The sequence below is a fragment of the Coregonus lavaretus genome (assembly GCF_964263955.1).
Source record: "Coregonus lavaretus genome assembly, chromosome: 10".
NCBI lineage: Eukaryota > Metazoa > Chordata > Actinopteri > Salmoniformes > Salmonidae > Coregonus > Coregonus lavaretus.
This window is the reverse complement of record NC_139997.1, coordinates 15,202,420-15,227,584: the sequence shown is the minus strand read 5'-3', so window position 1 is coordinate 15,227,584 and position 25,165 is coordinate 15,202,420. Positions and strand designations below refer to the sequence as shown.

Sequence of the window (25,165 nt, the reverse complement as noted above, 5' to 3'; positions counted from 1 at the left end):
AAGCCGGCTGCCCTCCGACGAGGCGCAGCAGGGGAACAAGACGAGGAGGGGGAGCCAGGGGACAGGTGGCGACGGGCTTGAGGAGAGACACATATATTTACATTTACATTTTAGTCATTTAGCAGACGCTCTTATCCAGAGCGACTTACAGGAGCAATTAGGGTTAAGTGCCTTGCTCAAGGGCACATTAACGTCATTTAGCAGACGCTCTTAGCCAGAGCGACTCACAAATTGGTGCGTTCACCCTATAGCCAGTGGGATAACCACTTTACAATGGAATGTGGGATGCACCCGCATGGTGGGGGAAGTTGCAGGCGGTAGGCCACTAGGTCGACTCGCCGGACCACTCAATGGCCCGACGAACCGGGGGGACAGCTTCCTGGACTCCACTCGGTGGGGAAGATCCTGCGTGAAGAGCCACACCCTCCGTCCTGGGCGAAAGACCGGGGCTGAGCGACGCCTGCGGTTGGCCTGATGTTGAGACCTGACCAAGGCCCACTTAAGCGCCGCCCGTATCTGCCTCCAGGTGCGGCGACAGCGATTGGTGTGGGCCTGGACCGACGGGACCGCAGCCTCCTCCTCTTGCTCAGGGAATAGGGAGGGAGGGAGGGGGGGGGGGGGGTGGTAGCCATATTGGCACTGGAAGGGGGACAGGCCGGTGGACGAGCAGAGAAGGGTGTTGTGGGAATACTCCTCCCAACGCCAGTCGCTGACTCCACGTAGCTGGGTTGCTGGAGGCTTAGCACCTCAGCACCCCCTCCAGATCCTGGTTGACGCGCTCCGTCTGTCCGATCGACTGGGGATGGAAGCTGGAAGACAAGCTGACGGAGGCGCCAAGGCAGGTTGCGAACGCCTTCCAGAACCTGGAGGCGAACTGAGGGCCCCGATCCGACACCACATCTTGGGGAAGGCCATGGACCCGGAAAACGTGCTGCACCACCAACTTAGCAGTCTCCCGGGCCAATGGGAGTTTGAGAAGAGGAATGAAGTGGGCAGCCTTCGAGAACCGGTCCACAATGACCAGGATGACTGTGTATCCATCAGAGGGGGGTAGAGCAGAACTGAAATCCAGCAAGACGTGGGACCAGGGGCGCTTGGGGATCGCAGCCTTGGGTACGTACATCCTCCCCGATGGACCTCCGCCTGGATCAGGCTCCCGCCGTAGCGCTGCTCTGACCAGCCTATAAATTCCCCACGAAACTAGGGCAGCAATGGGGTCGTCCCTCTCCACCAGGTTCACGGGGTCGAACATACCGGACGGTATGAGAAGGTGAACCGGAACCTGGTGAAGAACAACACCCACCTGGCCTGGCGCGAGTTGAGCCTCTTGACCCCTGAATGTAGGCTAAGTTCTTGTGGTCAGTCCATACGACAAATGGATGGGCGGCCCCCTCTAGCCAATGCTTCAACTCCCCCAGGGCGAGCTTGACCGTTAGCAGCTCACGGTTCCCCACATCGTAATTCCGGAATTGCTGGGACAGGATTGCTCCCACCACAACGTCTGAAGCGTCCACCTCCACAATGAACGACGGATCAGGATGCCCAAGGACCGGGGCCAATGTAAAGCTCCGCTTAAGCGCATCAAATGCGGTTCCCGCTTCCGGGGTCCAGGCGAAGGAGCGTACGCTCATCTGGGTGAGGGCTGTCAGGTGAGCGGCTAGGGAGATAAAATTACAAATAAAATCGGCTATAAAAATTTGCGAACCCTACATACCGTTGTAGTTGCTTGAGGAATGGGGCCAATCCAGTACCGCGCTGACCTTGGCTGGGTCCATCCGTAGGTCCCCCTGGGTGACGATGAACCCCAGGAAGGAGACTGTCTGTGTGGAACACACTTCTCCGCCTTGACGTAGAGCTGGTGATGGAGAAGGCGTTGGAGGACCTGCCGAACGTGCTGCTGGTGTTCACTCATGTCATCCAAATACACGAAGACGCTGTAGTCGAGCAGGTCCCGGAACATGTCATTGACCAACGCCTGGAACACCGCATGCGCGTTGGCTAGACCGAACGGCATGACTTGGTACTCGTAATGCCCACTGGGTGTGTTAAAAGCAGTCTTCCACTCGTCACCCTCCCGAATCCTCACCAGGTTTTAGGCATTATGTAAGTCCAGCTTGGTGAAGACCCGGGCTCCCTGCAACGACTCAAATGCCGTCGTCATCAGGGGGAGTGGGTAGCGGTTCTTAACCGTGCTGTCGTTGAGCGTCCGGTAATCAATGCACGGCCGCTGCCCACCGTCCTTTTTCCCCACGAAGAAGAAGCCTGTGCCCGCAGGTGAGGTAGAGGGACGGATTGGTAGGAGTCGGAGCATGCCAGAGTTTGGCTCTCCCACTCCGCAGTAGCCCAGGAAAGGGCCCGACACGTCAACATAGTGATGATGTAGGCAAACGGCCCTGCTCCGTCGGGAAGGAGGAGGGTTGTAGGCTGAATACCAGGGAACACTGGGTTAGGAATTCCCTGCAGCCCTCTGGACGTCCGTCATACCTCTCCTGAGGTGGTAGGTAGGGTTCCCGCGATGTCGCAGGCGAGACTGGAGACGCCACTTCCGCTCACCCGGCTGCCGGGGCTGGTCGGGTGTCCACCCGGCTCTGCACGGCGATCGTCAGCTGGCGGAGGTTCTCTGTGATCTGCTGCAGGCTGCGGTCGTGTTGGTTCAGCATAGCTCCCTGTGTTGCCAATGCACTCAGATACTGTGCTGCCTCCGCTGGGTCCATATTGGCTCAGTTTTCTGTAAGGGTTGGGGTGAGGTGTGACCCAGGTGCAGTGCAGGATATACAGTAGGCAGAGATGGTGAAACAAGGATCTTTATTAGTGGTCCCGAAGCCAAAATACAAAATAACGGACTTATCACGATAAAAGAAAGGAGGCGCAAATAAGTCTCCAAAAATCGTCTGACAGCCAAAAAATACAAAATACTACCTAAGACTGAAACAAATAACGAAACAGGGAGAACACTTCTCAAGTACCTGTACATAGATCTCCGATCAGACACTGAGTACTACTGCTGGATATAGATAAACTAGCAGAGAAAACTGAGCAAGGGAACACAGGGAAGTGAGGGCATAAATACACAGCTGACACCAATAGGATTATGATTAGTCCAGACTGTGAATGAGGAGGTGCCTAAGGTTGTCGGAAGATGACACCTAGTGGGTCGCTCTGGAACTGCGACCCCCTCCTGTAACAAATAATATACAGTCGTGGTCAAAAGTTTTGAGAATGACACATTAATTTTCACAAAGTCTGATGCCTCAGTTTTTATGATGGCAATTTGCATATACTCCAGAATGTTATGAAGAGTGATCAGATGAATTGCAAAGTCCCTCTTTGCCATGAAAATTAACTTAATCCCCAAAAAACATTTCCACTGCATTTCAGCCCTGCCACAAAAGGACCAGCTGCCATCATGTCAGTGATTCTCTCGTTAACACAGGTGAGAGTGTTGACGAGGACAAGGCTGGAGATCACTCTGTCATGCTGATTGAGTTAGAATAACAGACTGGAAGCTTTAAAAAGGAGGGTGGTGCTTGAAATCATTGTTCTTCCTCTGTTAACCATCGTTACCTGCAAGGAAACATGTGCCATCATCATTGCTTTGCACAAAAAGGGCTTCACAGGCAAGGATATTGCTGCTAGTAAGATTGCACCTAACACAACCATTCATCGGATCATCAAGAACTTCAAGGAGAGAGGTTAAATTGTTGTGAAGAAGGCTTCAGGGCGCCCAAGAAAGTCCAGCAAGCGCCAGGACCATCTCCTAAAGTTGATTCAGCTGCGGGATCGGGGCACCACCAGTGCAGAGCTTGCTCAGGAATGGCAGCAGGCAGATGTGAGTGCATCTGCACGCACAGTGAGGCGAAGACTTTTGGAGGATGGCCTGGTGTCAAGAAGGGCAGCAAAGAAGCCACTTCTCTCCAGGAAAAACATCAGGGACAGACTGATATTCTGCAAAAGGTACAGGGATTGGACTGCTGAGGACTGGGGTAAAGTCATTTTCTCTGATGAATCCCCTTTCCGATTGTTTGGGGTATCCGGAAAACACCTTGACCGGAGAAGACAAGGTGAGCGCTACCATCAGTCCTGTGTCATGCCAACAGTAAAGCATCCTTAGACCATTCATGTGTGGGGTTACTTCTCAGCAAAGGGAGTGGGCTCACTCACAATTTTGCCTAAGAACACAGCCATGAATAAAGAATGGTACCAACACATCCTCCGAGAGCAACTTCTCCCAACCATCCAAGAACAGTTTGGTGATGACCAATGCCTTTTCCAGCATGATGGAGCACCTTGCCATAAGGCAAAAGCGATAACTAAGTGGCTCGGGGAACAAAACATCGACATTTTGGGTCCACGGCCAGGAAACTCCCCAGACCTTCATCCCATTGAGAACTTGTGGTCGATCCTCAAGAGGCGGATGGACAAACAAAAACCCACAAATTCTGTCAAACTCCAAGCATTGATTACGCAAGAATGGGCTGCCATCAGTCAGGATGTGGCCCAGAAGTTAATTGACAGCATGCCAGGACGGATTGCAGAGGTCTTGAAAAAGAAGGGTCAACACTGCAAATATTGACTCTTTGCATAAACTTAATGTAATTGTCAATAAAAGCCTTTGACACTTATGGAATGCTTGTAATTATACTTCAGTATACCATAGAACATCTGACAAAAATATCTAAAAACACTGAAGCAGCAAACTTTGTGAAGACCAATACTTGTGTCATTCTCAAAACTTTTGACCACGACTGTACAATAATGCCACGGAATTCTAAGCAAATCTTGTCTGTTAAATGAACTAGTGTAACCCACAGCCAATTGGCATAGCCTGATCAGGACCTCAGAGTATCCTATTCTGTTCTTCTGAAATAGACTGAAATAGACTACATTTTCTTCATATCATGTTTCTTTAGACCTGTCGAAAATAAATAATGGATTTATTGTGATGTGTAGGCTATATTACATGGATTTATTAAACTTTTTAAATGTAGATGTTCCAAAGGTCTGCATCAGTGGCTTGTAGGCTATGCGAGGAAGCCAGAATATGCTAAATGTGTTTATGTTAATTGACGGTCAATTACCGTGAGACCGGCAGTTATTTGCTTGACAATCATCGGCTGACAATTTCATGACCGCCACAGCCCTACTAAAGACATTTCAGCTTTTCATTTTTTATTAATTTGTACAAATTTCAAAAAATATATCCACTTTGACATTATGGGGTATTGTGTGTAGGCCAGTGACCCCAAAAATCTAAATTGAATCCATTTTCAATTCAGGTTGTAACAACAAAATGTGGATAAAGTGAAGGGGTATGAATACTTTCTGAAGGCACTATAATATGATATGTTGTGGGTAACACTTAACGTTTAGCCTGCAGGTATAACGCTTCATTCCTTGTTATAAGCATGTACAAGCCTTTATAATGCCTTACTATAAGGCTTATAATATGTTAATGCCTCTATGTAGGACAATATGTTGGCTCGTGTCTTCCAGGCCACCAATTTAATTACATTTAGGATCTCTGTGGCGCCCACCTTGGTACCATTGTTGTACATGGCCAGCATGCAGAGCATGTGCAGGGTGTGTCCACACTTGGTGAACTTGCCCACGGCGCCGGGCTGGATGGACTGGGCTCCCTCGGACGCCACGTCATAATCCGACGGACACGACAGCCGGTCCATACAGATGATGCAGTCCTGAAACCACAGGGAGAATGTTATGATAAAATGACATGAGAACAAGTATTACAGGATCTCTATGATATTATATAATATATATATAATATTATATTGATATTATATTGAGTCTATACATTGAGGTTGGGATGACTTGGGGATACAGCTGGGGTATTGTATATATTTGTATACAAAACATGGGTTGGTTTGCTCGTACTGCTTTAGAAATAGGCCTAGCCTTTGTTCATTTGAGAGAAATCATATTTATTTCGACCTGCATACTGACATTTCTTTGCAAAATAACACATTTCTTTCTTCAATACAAATAAAATGAGTGGCTTTGTATAAAATCACATATCTTCACATGAATGTATAATTTTTACAAAAACGGTTGAAGTCTGAGATGGACTACATGCAAACAAAAGCAGCTGTAATTAATGTCATGTTTACAATGAGTTCCAGAATGAGGAAACACATGACTGGTTCTCCTGTAAGAGCCCTGCTTCAGTGAATGCTGTGTAAAAAGACGGCTCCGGGAGAAGTTCCCCCTAGTTACAGATCTAGGATAAGCTTCCTTTCCCCCAATCCTAACCTTAACCATTAGTGGGGCAAAAACTGACCCAAGATCAGCGTCTAGGGGCAACGTCACCCTATACCCAAAAAATTAAAAGGAGCCGAGGGAAGAGGAGGGCGATTGACATTGACATGCGTACCTCGTCTTGAGCCGAGGCCACTTCCTCCATGTAGCGGTGAATTACATCCTCCGGTTTCTGGGCCGGGACTGAGAGGACAGTGGACACAATGAACAGAGTTGGAGAGAAGCCAACCACACACACACAGGCCCTCATTTTACACACAGGACACACTAGAACACAGGTGGTATTATAATGAGAGAAATTGTATAGAAATTTTTGTTTTTTAAATCTATGGCTTTCAGTGGTTGAACTACAGTGGTTGCCTAGTTGTTTTGCAGTTTGCTACTGAACAAATGTATGTTCACAGAAATAATAGCCTAGATTTTATAGTCTATAGTTCATCCTAAAACGTTTTTAACTGACAATTCACTTTTCACTGTATTTTACATTTCTGCCTTCTGAAAGCCAAAAGCAAAAATTCCCAACTCATCCTGCAGAAGTAGCCTACACACTTCGCTGCAGCAGACTTTAGGCAGGCTTCGTTGGTAAATCTGTACCATGAGAGAGCACTGCGGCACACAGTATTAACGTTTGCCAGTTATGGCTGAATGAGAGAGAAGAGGGTAAGAGATTAGTGTCAATCTACTAATGTGCCAAAAGCACCCTCTTGCTCTACCTTCTTCCTTAGTCAGTCAGGGTCTGCGTCACAAATGCCCACCCTATTCCCTACATAGTGCACTACTTCTACCATGGCCTTATGGGCCCTGGTCAAAAGCAGTGCACTATATAGGGAATAGGGTGCCATTTGGGATGCTTCCTCAGAGTTAGATTTGTGAACGTCAGTCCACTCTGCCATCTTCATATAATGCCTTTGTAAGTAAAGGTATCCAAGCTGGATCCAAAACGCAGGAACACGATTAGTTCTGAAGGAAACACACCAATGTTTGTTAGCTAATGAATACTGTATCGACCGCCAAGCAACATCACAACACTGATTTGTGGATATGAATGATATTTTCACAGAAGTGCAAATGATTCGTAGAGAGACAAGTGGGTGATGGAATGCGATAAACGAGTGTGCACATGTAAGAGAAAAAATAAAGGAAGCTATACAAGCCTGCAGAAATCAAATCAAAACACACTGCCTTCGATGCCTTTCAGGTTAAGGACATTTTGAAGGACACAATATTTGCTTTTAAAGGATAAGTTTGCTATTTGTACAACTTAATGATAGATGGTTCCTTACCCTGATAGTAGTATATGAGCCAGGAGAAAACGCTTTAAAAAGCTACTACAAACTTGATCTAACTTTAGCCACCGCTAGCGAAAAAATCAATGCGAGTGATAGGGGCAACCATGCATATTCTTTGGGCCAAATCACCTATAAGTCAAATCAAACCAAATCAATTAGTTGATTTCAGTTGTCCCCATCACTCCCATTGATTGTAGGTCTTGTGTAGTGACTATTGAGATCCTAAAACTGAGTAAGAATAGGAATTCCTGGCTCGGATGTCTCCAAAGTGTCACCAGGCAAGCATATTAGTTTTCCACCACAAAAACACGTCAACAAAAAAAATACAATTATTTGAACATGCATAACAAGTCCATGTATTACAACTTGTTTGGGATGACTCAAGATGACAACACAATGGAAAGCATTGGATGTGACAAGGCACACAGCTGGATGCAGGCCCATAATGGGGGGGTTGGGTGGGGGGGTGGGGGGGGGTTGGGTGGGGGGGTGGGAGGGGGTGGGTGGCGTAGCTACCTGTCCTGTGCTGCCTCTTTGCCCTCCTAACCGAGCTGCTGCGAGTTTTGGAGGCCGCGGGCCTGCTGCTGCTGCTGCTGCTGCTGCTGGGGGGAGGAGGAGCGGAGGAGGGGGCACTCATGAAGCGCACGCCGAGTCCCACTGCTGACATCAAAATGGAGGCCATGCCTGGAGTGGGTGGCCAGGGGAGACATGCAGAGGGGGTGGGGGGGTCAGGGGGACCAAAGGGATGCGACATGGTGGATAAAGCAGTGACTGACTGGTGGGAAAAGAGGGCGTATATTGTGAAGTTTTTGAAGCTTCCAGCCCCATCCTGCTTGGTCTACAGTCGTGGTCAAAAGTTGAGAATGACACAAGTATTGGTCTTCACAAAGTTCGCTGCTTCAGTGTTTTTAGATATTTTTGTCAGATGTTACTATGGTATACTGAAGTATAATTATAAGCATTCCATAAGTGTCAAAGGCTTTTATTGACAATTACATTAAGTTTATGCAAAGAGTCAATATTTGCAGTGTTGACCCTTCTTTTTCAAGACCTCTGCAATCCGCCCTGGCATGCTGTCAATTAACTTCTGGGCCACATCCTGACTGATGGCAGCCCATTCTTGCATAATCAATGCTTGGAGTTTGTCAGAATTTGTGGGGTTTTGTTTGTCCACCCGCCTCTTGATGATTGACCACAAGTTCTCAATGGGATTAAGGTCTGGGGAGTTTCCTGGCCCAAAATGTTGATGTTTTGTTCCCCAAGACACTTAGTTATCAATTTTGCTTCATGGCAAGGTGCTCCATCATGCTGGAAAAGGCATTGGTCGTCACCAAACTGTTCTTGGATGGTTGGGAGAAGTTGCTCTCTGAGGATGTGTTGGTACCATTCTTTATTTCATGGCTGTGTTCTTAGGCAAAATTGTGAGTGAGCCCACTCCCTTGGCTGAGAAGCAAACCCAAACATGAATGGTCTCAGGATGCTTTACTGTTGGCATGACACAGGACTGATGGTAGCGCTCACCTTGTCTTCTCCGTACAAGGTGTTTTCCGGATGCCCCAAACAATCGGAAAGGGGATTCATCAGAGAAAATGACTTTATCCCAGTCCTCAGCAGTCCAATCCCTGTACCTTTTGCAGAATATCAGTCTGTCCCTGATGTTTTTCCTGGAGAGAAGTTGCTTCTTTGCTGCCCTTCTTGACACCAGGCCATCCTCCAAAAGTCTTCGCCTCACTGTGCGTGCAGATGCACTCACACCTGCCTGCTGCCATTCCTGAGCAAGCTCTGCACTGGTGGTGCCCCGATCCCGCAGCTGAATCAACTTTAGGAGATGGTCCTGGCGCTTGCTGGACTTTCTTGGGCGCCCTGAAGCCTTCTTCACAACAATTGAACCTCTCTCCTTGAAGTTCTTGATGATCCGATGAATGGTTGTGTTAGGTGCAATCTTACTAGCAGCAATATCCTTGCCTGTGAAACCCTTTTTGTGCAAAGCAATGATGACGGCACATGTTTCCTTGCAGGTAACCATGGTTAACAGAGGAAGAACAATGATTTCAAGCACCACCCTCCTTTTAAAGCTTCCAGTCTGTTATTCTAACTCAATCAGCATGACAGAGTGATCTCCAGCATTGTCCTCGTCAACACTCTCACCTGTGTTAACGAGAGAATCACTGACATGATGGCAGCTGGTCCTTTTGTGGCAGGGCTGAAATACAGTGGAAATGTTTTTTGGGGATTAAGTTCATTTTCATGGCAAAGAGGGACTTTGCAATTAATTGCAATTCATCTGATCACTCATGACATTCTGGAGTATATGCAAATTGCCATCATCCAAACTGAGGCAGCAGACTTTGTGAAAATTAGTATTTGTGTCATTCTCAAATTTTTACCACGACTGTAGATTGATAACATTGGATTCAGGAATAAGAAGTCATTTAGATTCAGTGTTTGTACAATAAAGAAAATGTGTTGGACTAACAGTCGGCAGTATTAAATGTGGGCTGATATGATAAATGCACTGATTTCCTCTTTAAAAGACATATTGTAAGGTTCTGCCTCAATTCTGGGCAGCAGGTAGCCTAGTGGATAAGCACGTTGGACCATTCACTGAATGGTTGCTGGTTCGAATCCCCGAACCAACTAGGTGAAAAAAATCTGTTATTTCATGATGGGTATGTTTTAAAAAGAGGAATACCAGCACACACAAAGGAAAATCTTCAAAAATTCACTCTACATTGGCCCTCTACAAAACATTTTAGCTAATGCCCAACAGGACCAAAAGTGTTCCTCACAGATCAGAGCTTGTCAAGACCTATGAACAGTCACATGCAATGGAAGCTGAATTGCTGTTGGTATTGGTCACACACACACAGCTATCCTCAGTCTGACTGTCTCCATTGAGGCCTATCTGCTCGCTCAACGGGAATGAGATAGTACACTTTTCTTTATTAGTTTTAGCGTAAAAAGCTAAACTTCTAGCTAGGAGATTCTGGACGTTCCTAAATAACTAGATAGCAAATAAAATAAAAAACGGTTAGGATAAAACGACAACACCCTAGGTGTAACCAAAATAATTTAGCGAGAAAAAAGTGAACTATCGCTTTAACTATCCCCTTTTCATTAAGCCCACAAACCCCTGAGAATACCCTGGCAAACAAACGACATCATGGGCTGGGCAACTGACAAGAACCAAGCCTAGTTGGAGCAAAACCGGGCCTGGTCTGTGGATATTGTGCACAGCAATAAACGTAGGTGCTAGGTTAGCTGTCAAGAGAGACAATTGCTTTCCCACCACAGACAGTGACAGGCCATTGCCATGAAATCATAAAGGAATTCTCTGTATCACTGCTTTAATGACTGGTCAACAAAAGCTGTGGCTCTAAAATCTGTCAGGTCTATCAGATAAGCTTACTAAAGCACACGGTTGCAGAACAGTGCTGTCGAATGTGTAGCCTATTTCTGGTGTATCAGCCATATTTGTTAAGACTTTAGCTTGCATAGGCTACACATTTGGCTGAAACAAAGTACGTCAACTAACATCGATTTTAGAACTTGTGAACACTTTTTTTCCTTCTGTTACTTTCAAACTGAGGTGTAAACTCATGCAGTGGACCGTTCTGCCATCAACACCAAGAAAAACAATGCTTTACCGAAACCGCTAGAATTCACATGGATGATTGCTTGGGACCTCTTTACCTGCCAGGGCTGAGCTCACACTGGTGGATCCATTCAGTTGCACAGGGATGACAGGGACACTGTGGCAGAAGAAACAGGAAAACAGACATTAAATGGAGCATGGTGGAGGCCGAAAGGCATACACACGAATCCGTACACACCATTGCAGAAGCAATCAAGTGAAAAACTGATGTGGTGGTTCTCTAAAAATCACACTAGACACTGCAGAATCCATCCACTATATCCCCTATATTGAATAGTTCTGCGGCCTGTCGCTTCAGGTTAACATTAATCAATCACGATTCTAAAATGTTTCGATTTGAATTGCTCAACATTCGATGTCCCAAACTAAAAAGCTAGGGAATCTACAGAAGATAAATGGCCTTCCTCTTGATTAATGATGGATGGGGAGCTAGCATGACCTTGATAAAACAGGCCTGCCTGGGTTCAAAGTTTAACCTCGCCCATGAGGAAGAGAACAATGGACACCCAGAAATCAGGCTTTCCTGCTCCATTTCAGATAAAGGCCAGGGGGACTGCAGTGCACTGTGCAGTCTTTCCTCCTGGTTTCCTGTACTGTCATGTTGTTCCATTGAGGTCTGTGTTCAGTGGTGCCCAAGAGAGCAGAGCAAAAGCAGAGACAAGTCCTGCTGCCAGTATTCCAGAACACACGCAGGGAGGGCCTACCGCAGTTACGCACATTCAGTGTATAAAATATTTTTTCCACCTCATCAATCTACACATAATACCCCATAATGACAAAGTGAAAACAGGTTTAGACATTTTTACAAATTTATAACAAATAAACAGAAATACCTTATTTACATAAGTATTCAGACCGAAATTGAGCTCAGGTGCATCCTGTTTCCATTGATCATCCTTACACAACTTGGGAGTCCACCTGTGGTAAATTCAATTGATTGGACATGATTGGAAAGACACACACCTCTATATAAAAAGGTCCCACAGTTGACAGTGCATGTCAGAGCAAAAACCAAGACATGAGGTCGAAGGAATTGTCCGTAGAGCTCCGAGACAAGATTGTGTCGAGGCACAGATCTGGGGAAGGGTACCAACAAACAAACAAAAATCGCTTCAGCATTGAAGGTCCCCGAGAACACAGCAGCCTCAATCATTCTGAAATGGAAGAAGTTTGGAACCACCAAGACTCTTCCTAGAGCTGGCCGCCCGGCCAAACTGAGCAATCAGGAGAAAAGGGCCTTGGTCAGGGAGGTGACCAAGAACCCGATGGTCACTCTGACAGAGCTCCAGAGTTCCACTGTGGAGATGGGAGAACCTTCCAGAAGGACAACCATCTCTGCCAATCAGGCATTATGGTAGAGTGGCCAGACGGAAGCCACTCCTCAGTAAAAGGAACATGACAGCCCACTTGGAGTTTGCCAAAAGGCACCTAAAAGGACTCTCAGATCATGAGAAACAAGATTCTCTGGTCTGATGAAACCAAGATCGAACTCTTTGCCTGAATGTCAAGTGTCACATCTGGAGGAAACCTGGCACGTTCCCTATGGTGAAGCATGTGGGTGAGGCTGTAATATAAAATGTGGAAAAAGGGAAGGGGTCTGTATACTTTCTGAATGTACTGTACTTTGTGTATTTTAAGAATATTTGGCAGGCGCTGTGTGGCATCAGGTCTGCGTCAAAGCATTCAGAAATAGTGCTACTAAGGTATTATTGATAACACAATTGCAATATTACCGTCACAAGGATGACATACTAGTATGCATGCTTTCGCCCCTGTACTTTGTTTGTCACATGGTGTGACATAGCCTAGGCCTACTACAACCAGGGACCATATGGTGACAACAATGGGAGGAAGTGTGTGAGACACAACAGTGGATGTAATGTGACCCTTTAAACATCAGCTGGCCTATTGACCAAGCAGAGCTTTGGGTCACAAATCTTGTTTCCTATCCACTGCAAAGCAGTCCTGCGTAACACCACTTGCTCTTTAGTGGACGTCAACAAAAGAGCTTATCCTGGTGTTTTCGGGCAGTGTTTGTGAATCTTTCAGATTCGGCACTCTATGACATACTGTAGTTTAACCCCAAAACATAACAATATGTCACTCAGCTCAACATGAAATGATAGAGAATATAAATACATTGGTTCAAAACAACAATTTGGTCTAAGGCTGCATTTACACAGACCAATTCTGATCTTTTGCCACTAATTGGTCATTTGAGCTATCAGATCTCATAATTAGCCAATAATTGGGAAAAAGATCAGAATTGGGCTGCCTGTGTAAACTCTGCCTAAATGTCAATCAGACCCTCTATCAGTAGGCTATGCCTTATTCAACTCAGAGTATTAGTCTAAATGGATAGGCTCCTAAATGAGTCGACAATTACTTTTCAAACAATGCCAACAAAGCCGGTTGAAAAGGCCATAAGATGGACTATGAATATACCTTAAGCCATTGGCACTGGTGGGGTAGGCCAGTTGAGCTCCAGGGAGTTGACTAGTGGAGGGTGCCGGGGGCCAGGGGCCTCCCCACGCCATGCCCCCCACAGAAAGAGGCCTCCTGGGGTAGGGCGAGTACACTGAGGTGGGGTGAGCTCCGGCCGCCCTGCTGGGGACCTGGAGGCTAGGACGGCTCTGCTGCCCCGACGAGAAGGAGTGGCGCGAGCGGCTGGACATGGGGCCAGTGCTGCTGTGGCTCAGACACTGGTGGCAGGAGCAGGCCGGACCCGAGTGGATGACAGAGGCGCCAGACGCCAGCGGGTAGGGGAGGTTACCCTGCCGCCGGACCTGCCGCCGATAGCCGGTGGCCTTGTTGACCTGGGCCAGCACCGTGAGGTCCACTATGTAGTTATAGCCGTGTGAGGCCATGTCCGCCGTGGCCTGCCGTGCCTGGTAGCTGTGTTCTAGTAGGATAGAAGTGCGAGTCTCGTATGGAGTCCATCCTCCTTCATCATTCGCCCACTCCCAATATACTCCGCTACCCAAGCCTGAGGACTGGGCAAACAATTGACGGCGTACAGACCTCGTTTTCCCTGGAGAGAAAAGAACAACACTGTGAATTAATAATGTACTCATGAGGCAAAAGTGCTTTGCACAGAAAATGATGCAATAGAAATCAGACATCAGTGAATGCCAAACTATTTGTTTATTATAGTCTTAGTCTAGTAGTAGTGTGGTTCATGATGTCAACTAAGTACACTGTACATCCATTGGCGCCTGAGCAATGGAGAAAGCGGAGCATCTGCACCCCCACTTTCAAAATAAGTGTGCAAACGTATGTTTTTTTTTAACCAGAAATGATCATGATCCATTGGGTAATTTTCAATTATTAATATTTTGAGCTAGTCTGTATTAAAATACGTATGTCCATCTTATATACACTACCGTTCAAAAGTTTTAGAACACCTACTTATTCAAGGGTTTTTCTTAATTTTTACTATTTTCTACATTGTAGAATAGTGAAGACATCAAAACTAGGAAATAACACATATGGAATAATGTAGTAACCAAAAAAAGTGTTAAACAAATCAAAATCTATTTTATATTTGTGATTATTCAAATAGCCACCCTTTGCCTTGATGACAGCTTTGCACACTCTTGGCATTCTCTCAACCAGCTTCATGAGGTAGTCACCTGGAATGCATTTCAATTAACAGGTGTGCCTAATTTGTGGAATTTCTTTCCTTCTTAATGCGTTTGTGCCAATCAGTTGTGTTGTGACAAGGTAGGGGTGGTATACAGAAGATAGCCCTATTTGGTAAAAGACCAAGTCCATATTATGGCAAGAACAGCTCAAATAAGCAAAGAAAAACGACAGTCCATCATTACTTTAAGACATGAAGGTCAGTCAATGCGGAAAATGTCAAGAACTTTGAAAGTTTCTTCAAGTGCAGACGCAAAAACCATCAAGCGCTATGATGAAACTGGCTCTCATGAGGACCTCCACAGGAAAGGAAGACCCAGAGTTACCTCTGCTGCAGAGGATAAGTCCATTAGAGTTACCAGCCTCAGAAATTGCAGCACAAATAAATGCTTCACAGAGTTCAAGTCACAGACACATCTCAACATCAACTGTTCAGAGGGGACTGTGTGAATCAGGCCTCCATGGTCGAATTGCTGCAAAGAAACCACTACTAAAGGACACCAATAAGAAGAAGAGACTTACTTGGGCCAAGAAACATGAGCAATGGACATTCGACTGGTGAAAATGTATCCTTTGGATTGGAGTCCAAATTTGAGATTTTTGGTTTCAACTGCTGTGTCTTTGTGATTTGTGAGACGCGGTGTGGTTGAACGGATGATCTCCGCATGTGTATTTCCCTCCGTAAAGCATGGAGGGTGCGGGGGTGCTTTGCTGGTAACACTGTCTGTGATTTATTTAGAATTCAAGGCACACTTAACCAGCATGGCAACCACAGCATTCTGCAGCGATACGCCATCCCATCTGGTTTGGGCTTAGTGGGACTATCATTTGTTTTTCAACTGAACAATGACCCGACCCAACACACCTCCAGGCTGTGTAAGGGCTATTAGAACAAGAAGGAACAGTGCTGCATCAGATGACCTGACCTCCACAATCCCCGGACCTCAACCATATTGAGATGGTTTGGGATGAATCGGACCGCAGAGTGAAGGAAAAGCAGCCAACAAGTGCTCAGCATTCCAGGTGAATCTGGTTGAGAGAATGTCAAGAGTGTGCAAAGCTGTCATCAAGGCAAAGGGTGGCTATTTGAAGAATCTCAAATATAAAATAGATTGACACTTTTTTGGTTACTACATGATTCCATGTGTTATTTCATAGTTTTAATGTCTTCACTATTATTCTACAAATGTAGAAAATAGCAAAAATAAAAAAAACTAGAATGTGTAGGTGTTCTAAAACTTTTGACCGGTAGTGTACTATATATATATATATATATATATATATATATATATATATATATATATATATATATATATATATAGACACACACAAAAGTATGTGGACACCCCTTCAAATTAGTGGACTCTGCTATTTCAGCCACACCCGTTGCTGACAAGTGTATAAAATCGAGCACACAGCCATGCAATCTCCATAGACAAACATTGGCAGTAGAATGGCCTTACTGATGAGCTCAGTGACTTTCAATGTGGCACCGTCATAGGATGCCACCTTTCCAACAAGTCAGTTCGTCAAATTTCTGCCCTGCTATATCTGCCCCGGTCAACTGTAAGTGCTTTTATTGTGAAGTGGAAACGTCTAGGAGCAACAATGGCTCTGCTGCAAAGTGGTAGGCCACACAGACTCACAGAACGGGACCGCCGAGTGCTGAAGCGCATAAAAATCATATGTCCTTTGTTGCAACACTCAGTACCGAGTTCCAAACTGCCTCTGGAAGCAACGTCAGCACAAGAACTGTTCGTCGGGAGCTTCATGAAATGGGTTTCCATGGCCCGAGCAGCCGCACACATGCCTAAGATCACCATTTCGCAATGCCAAGCGTTGAGTGATGAATCACGCTTCACCATCTGACAGTCCGACGGACAAATCTGGGTTTGGCGGATGCCAGGAGAATCCTACCTTCCCCAATGCATAGTGCCAACTGTAAAGTTTGGTGGAGGAGGAATAACAGTCAGGGGCTGTTTTTCATGGGTTGGGCTAGGCCCCTTAGTTCCAGTGAAGGGAAATCTTAATGATACAGCATACAATGACATTCTAGACGATTCTGTGCTTCCAACTTTGTGGCAACAGTTTGGGGAAGACCCTTTCCTGTTTCAGCATGACACTACCCACGTGCACAAAGCGAAGTCCATACAGAAATGGTTTGTCGAGATCGGAGTGGAAGCCCTGACCTCAACCCCATCGAACACCTTTGGGATGAATTGGAACTCCGACTGCGAGCCAGGCCTAATCGCCCAACATCAGTGCCTGACCTCACTAATGCTCGTGGCTGAATGGAAGCAAGTCCCCACAGCAAAGTTCCAACATCTAGTGGAAAGCCTTCCCAGAAGAGTGGAGGCTGTTATAACAGCAAAGGGGGGGACCAACTCAATATTAATGCCCATGATTTTGAAATGAGATGTTCGATGAGTAGGTGTCCACATACTTCTGGTCATGTAGTGTATATCACTGGCTAATATCATTTCAGTTAGCCAGCTAACTAGTTACCCAAAGAAAAAGTTGACATCGCTAGGAAATAGACAGGCAGCTGACTGTTCGCTCTAGCTGTTATCAAACTAAGCATTGCGATTGTTTATGGAGGCTAACGCATGATCACAACAACAGCTAGTTAGCTAACGCTGCGCTAGCTAGGGTATAAACTAGAGCCCGGAAGCTTCAGTTGAGTTGTAATATATCACATACATAGTAGTGCAGTGGCTTAATTCCCTTACCTGTATCTTGGCGGAACTGCTTCAAGCTTGGTATATCTATAAGATAAGGCGACAAGCTGGGATCTGATTGTCCGAGACCGATACTGGTAGAGCCAGGACCCCCACCTCTGTGTCCCCGCGGAGAAGAGAAACATTGTTCGATGTAGCCGCTCACCTGGCCGCTGTATGGCCGCCAGAAGCCAAGATCATCCTGCCATTCCCATACAACGACCATAGGCTGAGATTGTCCAGGTGCTCCCGAGGTCGGGGTCGAGATAGAGGGTCCATTTCTAGACACATTTCTCCCCACACAGGAGCTAGAGGCAGTGGCCATATCTTGCAGCTGCTAGCCAGTGCCAGCTAATGTTAGCGATAACGTTAACGTTACGTCAAATCCAGTAAACGAAACGATAGTTAAAGGAATAAAGCTGAGGCTAACTAATTCACCGAAAGTAGCTGGTAAGCTAGCTAGTTTTAGGAAGTCAGATGGACAAGCTACAGGACACCTTGCCAGCTAACGTTATCACATCAATATAATGTAGCTATCAAACCAAAATAACTAACGTTTACACGATTCTTCCGCTAACGGTTAGCTAGGTAGCTAGCAAGTTAGCTAACGTTACGCTACTAAATCATATTGAGTTTACAAGATGGAAAGCTAGCTAGCTTGGATTCTTAAAATGCCACATTTTTACAACACGACTGATTCCAGGTCAGGCGGAAAAAATTCAAGCAAACTGTTAAAAACCATTCTGGCAAACCTTACGAAGCTATTAATCCTTATATTATTAAATGTATGTATCTATGCTAGTTTGCTAATCATGCATTGCATTCCAACCCAAACTGGTAAACCACCAATCTGTCTGAACCACAGAAATAGAATGAATAGAAGGGCCTTCCCCGTTTAGTCCAATAATAGATACACATGGCGAGGCATAGCTTTACATGACCACGCCCCCGAGTAAGGGTACTGTAGGGTACTCCCATTACTCCTATGTAATAATCCTAAATGAACTACTGACACATTTTTGTCGTTTCAATAAACATTTTCAGCTGCCTCGTGTGTCGTTATTAACATACTTGGCTCTCACAACAACAAATGATTTGCATGATACTTATTCAGCCACTAATTTGTTCCCCGACCTGCTAACACTGACAGTAAAGCCATCTCATTATACTTATGTCACCGTTTATTTACGTCTAGGTTTTTCGCCAGTTAGCTGAAATTAGCTGGCTGTCTTAGATATGTTGTGTGACTACTTCCAGTCTTTGCCTGCCCAGGAAAGGTTAGGTATTTAGAAAAGTTGATTCTTGTTGGCTTGCCTATATGTCCTTTCAACTTGCCAGAGACCGACCAGCTGGGGAGATAACCCTGCCAAATGGCCCAAAGTAGCATATGGCGATATCTACACCTCCTTGGTGGAATCTGCAGGTTTGCATACATATCCTAATGCAAAGGAATATTATAGCTGTTATTTGGACGGATACAGCTCACTAGTCCTTACTACACGCTAACTAGCAACCTTTGTGCAATACACAAGGGAAACTTAAATCCGTTCTACCTAATTTCTACCAGCATGTTAAATGTGCAACCAGAGGGAAAAAAACTCTAGACCACCTTTACTCCACACACAGAGACGCATACAAAGCTCTCCCTCGCCCTCCATTTGGCAAATCTGACCATAACTCTATCCTCCTGATTCCTGCTTATAAGCAAAAACTGAAGCAGGAAGCACCAGTGATTCGGTTAATAAAAAAGTGGTCAGATGACGCAGATGCTAAGCTACAGGACTGTTTTGCTAGCACAGACTGGAACATGTTCCGGGATTCTTCAGACAGCATTGAGGAGTACACCACATCAGTCACTGGCTTCATCAATAAGTGCATCGATGATGTCGTCCCCACAGTGACCGTACGTACATACCCCAACCAGAAGCCATGGATTACAGGAAACATCCGCACTGAGCTAAAGGGTAGAGCTGCCGCTTTCAAGGAACGGGACTCTAACCCGGACGCTTATAAGAAATCCCGCTATGACCTCCGACGAACCATCAAACAGGCAAAGAGTCAATACAGGTCTAAGATTGAATCATACTACACTGGCTCTGACGCTCGTCGGATGTGGCAGGGCTTGAAAACTATTACAGACTACAAAGGGAAGCACAGCCGCGAGCTGCCCAGTGACACAAGCCTACCAGATGAGCTAAACCACTTCTATGCTCGCTTCGAGGCAAGCAACACTGAAGCATGCATGAGAGCACCAGCTGTTCCGGATGACTATGTGATCACGCTCTCCGTAGCCGATGTGAGTAAGACTTTTAAGCAGGTCAACATTCACAAGGCCGCAGGGCCAGACGGATTACCAGGACGTGTACTCCGAGCATGTGCTGACCAACTGGCAAGTGTCTTCACTGACATTTTCAACATGTCCCTGACTGAGTCTGTAATACCAACATGTTTCAAGCAGACCACCATAGTCCCCGTGCCCAAGAACTCTAAGATAACCTGCCTAAATGACTACCGACCCGTAGCACTGACGTCTGTAGCCATGAAGTGCTTTGAAAGACTGGTCATGGCTCACATCAACAGCATAATCCCAGAAACCCTAGACCCACTCCAATTTGCATACCGCCCCAACAGATCCACAGATGATGCAATCTCTATCGCACTCCACACTGCCCTTTCCCACCTGGACAAGAGGAACACCTACGTGAGAATGCTATTCATTGACTACAGCTCAGCATTCAACACCATAGTGCCCTCTAAGCTCATCACTAAGCTAAGGATCCTGGGACTAAACACCTCCCTCTGCAACTGGATCCTGGACTTCCTGACGGGCCGCCCCCAGGTGGTAAGGGTAGGTAACAACACATCTGCCACACTGATACTCAACACGGGGGCCCCTCAGGGGTGCGTGCTCAGTCCCCTCCTGTACTCTCTGTTCACCCATGACTGCATGGCCAGGCACGACTCCAACACCATCATTAAGTTTGTCGACGACACAACAGTGGTAGGCCTGATCACCGACAACGATGAGACAGCCTATAGGGAGGAGGTCAGAGATCTGGCCGTGTGGTGCCAGGACAACAACCTCTCCCTCAACGTGACCAAGACAAAGGAGATGATTGTGGACTACAGGAAAAAAAAGAGGACTGAGCACGCCCCCATTCTCATCGACGGGGCTGTAGTGGAACAGGTTGAGAGCTTCAAGTTCCTTGGTGTCCACATCACCAACGAACTATCATGGTCCAAACACACCAAGACAGTCGTGAAGAGGGCACAACAAAGCCTATTCCCCCTCAGGAGACTAAAAAGATTTGGCATGGGTCCTCAGATCCTCAAAAAATTCTACAGCTGCACCATCGAGAGCATCCTGACTGGTTGCATCACCGCCTGGTATGGCAACTGCTTGGCCTCCGACCGCAAGGCACTACAGAGGGTAGTGCGTACGGCCCAGTACATCACTGGGGCAAAGCTTCCTGCCATCCAGGACCTCTATACCAGGCGGTGTCAGAGGAAGGCCCTCAAAATTGTCAAAGACTCCAGCCACCCTAGTCATAGACTGTTCTCTCTGCTACCGCACGGCAAGCGGTACCGGAGTGCCAAGTCTAGGTCCAAAAGACTTCTCAACAGCTTCTACCCCCAAGCCATAAGACTCCTGAACAGCTAATCATGGCTACCCGGACTATTTGCACTGCCCCCCCACCCCATCCTTTTTACGCTGCTGCTACTCTGTTAAGTATTTATGCATAGTCACTTTAACTCTACCCACATGTACATATTACCTCAACTACCTCAACTAGCCGGTGCCCCCGCACATTGACTCTGCAACGGTACCCCCCTGTATATATAGCCTCCCTACTGTCACTTTATTTTACTTCTGCTCTTTTTTTCTCAACACTTTTTTTGTTGTTGTTTTATTCTTACTTTTTTTGTTTAAAATAAATGCACTGTTGGTTAAGGGCTGTAAGTAAGCATTTCACTGTAATGTCTGCACCTGTTGTATTCGACGCATGTGACCAATAAAATTTGATTTGATTTGATTTGATTTGATAGCTAGTTCGATACAAACAAGTGTTAGCGAGCCCACAGTTTTGTCATCATAGCAGCATAGTAGCATAACAACGAGATTAGTCTAACCTGGTCCTTGGGCAGTTGCTGAAACTTAATTTAGTCGTCTTTTCTCCTACTATTGTTCAAACTGTAGTATCGAGTAAATGCTGGCAATTATTGCTGATAAACAAAGGAGTCCGCTCATACTGAACCTTGATCATAAGTTTATTCATATCACAAGCTTTCAGCATAAGTTTTACAGGTGTCATGCCCACCCGGAGAGCGACGCCCCAGATTGCAATGGTCGCTCTAACCTCTTCTTCGTTTTTCCCCCAGTATATATCATCTCCCCAAGATGTGAGTGGCTCCCTCTACTGTCCAATCCCCTGTCTACAACACACAGACTTCTCTGTCCTATCCAGGGTGTCACATTAAAACCATTCCCTCTGACACTAAAATAAACGTCCTCTCCGGTTCCACTTAAAAACATTAACAACGTCATAATCTTCATATACGACATTCCCCCCTTCGAGACTAAACAGTCTCGAAAACAAACAGAATAGGATTATGACAAGTAACAATTTATCTTATTGAGTATCTTTAACATTAAACCAAAAACATTTCCCTCTGGAGTGTAAATACCTTTCTATGAAATATGAATAAATGTTTATGAAGTGTGAATACATTACTATGAAATATGAACAAATCTTTATGGAGTGTGAGAGCGAAACACTGTCTGGCAACCTTCGTTCCAAATCCATCCATCAATCAAGACAGTAAAATTCTCTCACGGTCCCTCTGCCCCAGGCAACCACCTAGGTACTCCCGATGAATTCATAAATCTTTATCAATGCATTTGAAACTATGATGCAATTAAATACACATGCAAGCCCCTGCAAACAAAATACTATCCAAAAAATGTCCACTCTAAGGCTGGTCAACCCATCGGACCCTACCGTGGACCTCTATCCCTGCCTAGACTCCCTGTCCCTAAGCATTCACGAAATAAACAAAAATATCTAAGTTCCCCACATGTATCCAATAACATCAAATATCATTCTACAAAAATTAATACCCAAGAAAATGACACACATTATGTATTACCCATGCAAATATGTCTCTATTTCATTGCAGACACTGGAATGTAGTCCACTACACTTCATCTCCCCCGTAGTCTCGACTTCCAATGCATTGTTGATGATGGAATCGGAATCTTTACACACCTTCCTTGTTCCATCTCCTCCAGTCATTGTCCTTTCATATTGTCCCTTCATATTGTCCTTGTTTGAGTATTTCAATCTCTACATTTTCCCCCAAATGCTTCTGGAAGAAAATAAAAGACCAAACAGTATCTTTTGCAAAACAACACTTTCAAATTAAACATCAATATCAACTAAGAATATAAAAATTATATATAAATGATGTATGAATCAATATAAATGATAGAATAATGAACTAGGATAATGTGATTCATTCATACACTTCCCCCCTTTGATTCATAACATCATACTAAAATCACACTAATATTGAAAAAAAGAATATGAAAAATGATCAAATAATCAAAAAGGATATTTATCCATCCAGTCCCACTTGTCCATCTTCATCCAGATCAGGAACAGTCAACAACGGCATCTGAGTGTTGTCTCCAGGCATCACTACTCCAACCTATCTCAATATCATAGCTTTCTCAAAGGTCAGTAACAAATTACAAACATCACACACAGTGCTATCAAAGCTGCCATTAAAATCTAATCCATCACTGCTCCTACTGGGCCTAACTGATCTTGCAACCAAGACTTCGCTGACCATCCAGCTCCTTCAGATCTACCAAACACATCCCTTATATTCTTCAATGCATCTATAACACTCGTGATATTATCGGAACTATCAAATCAAATCAAATCAAATCAAATTTTATTGGTCACATGCGCCGAATACAACAGGTGCAGACATTACAGTGAAATGCTTACTTACAGCCCTTAACCAACAGTGCATTTATTTTAAACAAAAAAATAAGAATAAAACAACAACAAAAAAAGTGTTGAGAAAAAAAGAGCAGAAGTAAAATAAAGTGACAGTAGGGAGGCTATATATACAGTAAAATAAAGTGACAGTAGGGAGGCTATATATACAGGGGGGTACCGTTGCAGAGGCAATGTGCGGGGGCACCGGCTAGTTGAGGTAGTTGAGGTAATATGTACATGTGGGTAGAGTTAAAGTGACTATGCATAAATACTTAACAGAGTAGCAGCAGCGTAAAAAGGATGGGGTGGGGGGGCAGTGCAAATAGTCCGGGTAGCCATGATTAGCTGTTCAGGAGTCTTATGGCTTGGGGGTAGAAGCTGTTGAGAAGTCTTTTGGACCTAGACTTGGCACTCCGGTACCGCTTGCCGTGCGGTAGCAGAGAGAACAGTCTATGACTAGGGTGGCTGGAGTCTTTGACAATTTTGAGGGCCTTCCTCTGACACCGCCTGGTATAGAGGTCCTGGATGGCAGGGAGCTTTGCCCCAGTGATGTACTGGGCCGTACGCACTACCCTCTGTAGTGCCTTGCGGTCAGAGGCCAAGCAGTTGCCATACCAGGCGGTGATGCAACCAGTCAGGATGCTCTCGATGGTGCAGCTGTAGAATTTTTTGAGGATCTGAGGACCCATGCCAAATCTTTTTAGTCTCCTGAGGGGGAATAGGCTTTGTCGTGCCCTCTTCACGACTGTCTTGGTGTGTTTGGACCATGATAGTTCGTTGGTGATGTGGACACCAAGGAACTTGAAGCTCTCAACCTGTTCCACTACAGCCCCGTCGATGAGAATGGGGGCGTGCTCAGTCCTCTTTTTTTTCCTGTAGTCCACAATCATCTCCTTTGTCTTGGTCACGTTGAGGGAGAGGTTGTTGTCCTGGCACCACACGGCCAGATCTCTGACCTCCTCCCTATAGGCTGTCTCATCGTTGTCGGTGATCAGGCCTACCACTGTTGTGTCGTCGACAAACTTAATGATGGTGTTGGAGTCGTGCCTGGCCATGCAGTCATGGGTGAACAGAGAGTACAGGAGGGGACTGAGCACGCACCCCTGAGGGGCCCCCGTGTTGAGTATCAGTGTGGCAGATGTGTTGTTACCTACCCTTACCACCTGGGGGCGGCCCGTCAGGAAGTCCAGGATCCAGTTGCAGAGGGAGGTGTTTAGTCCCAGGATCCTTAGCTTAGTGATGAGCTTAGAGGGCACTATGGTGTTGAATGCTGAGCTGTAGTCAATGAATAGCATTCTCACGTAGGTGTTCCTCTTGTCCAGGTGGGAAAGGGCAGTGTGGAGTGCGATAGAGATTGCATCATCTGTGGATCTGTTGGGGCGGTATGCAAATTGGAGTGGGTCTAGGGTTTCTGGGATTATGCTGTTGATGTGAGCCATGACCAGTCTTTCAAAGCACTTCATGGCTACAGACGTCAGTGCTACGGGTCGGTAGTCATTTAGGCAGGTTATCTTAGAGTTCTTGGGCACGGGGACTATGGTGGTCTGCTTGAAACATGTTGGTATTACAGACTCAGTCAGG

At 45.8% G+C, this 25,165-nt stretch overlaps 1 protein-coding gene across 1 annotated transcript in view; it reads right to left on the bottom strand.

Moving 5' to 3' along the window:
* Positions 1–18,162, bottom strand: part of LOC311136499 (putative E3 ubiquitin-protein ligase DTX2) — a 28,415-nt gene extending 10,253 nt beyond the window's left edge. Inside the window, exons 1-6 of the mRNA XM_084170646.1 lie at positions 17,589–18,162; positions 13,663–14,248; positions 11,256–11,314; positions 8,079–8,246; positions 6,389–6,456; positions 5,535–5,696 (exon numbers count right to left, since the gene is read on the bottom strand). Of these exons, the coding sequence (XP_084026772.1) occupies positions 5,535–5,696; positions 6,389–6,456; positions 8,079–8,246; positions 11,256–11,314; positions 13,663–14,248; positions 17,589–17,901 (1,356 nt within the window). The 5' untranslated portion in view covers positions 17,902–18,162. The remainder of the gene's footprint in view (positions 1–5,534; positions 5,697–6,388; positions 6,457–8,078; positions 8,247–11,255; positions 11,315–13,662; positions 14,249–17,588) is intronic.
* Between the last annotated feature and the right edge of the window lie 7,003 nt (positions 18,163–25,165).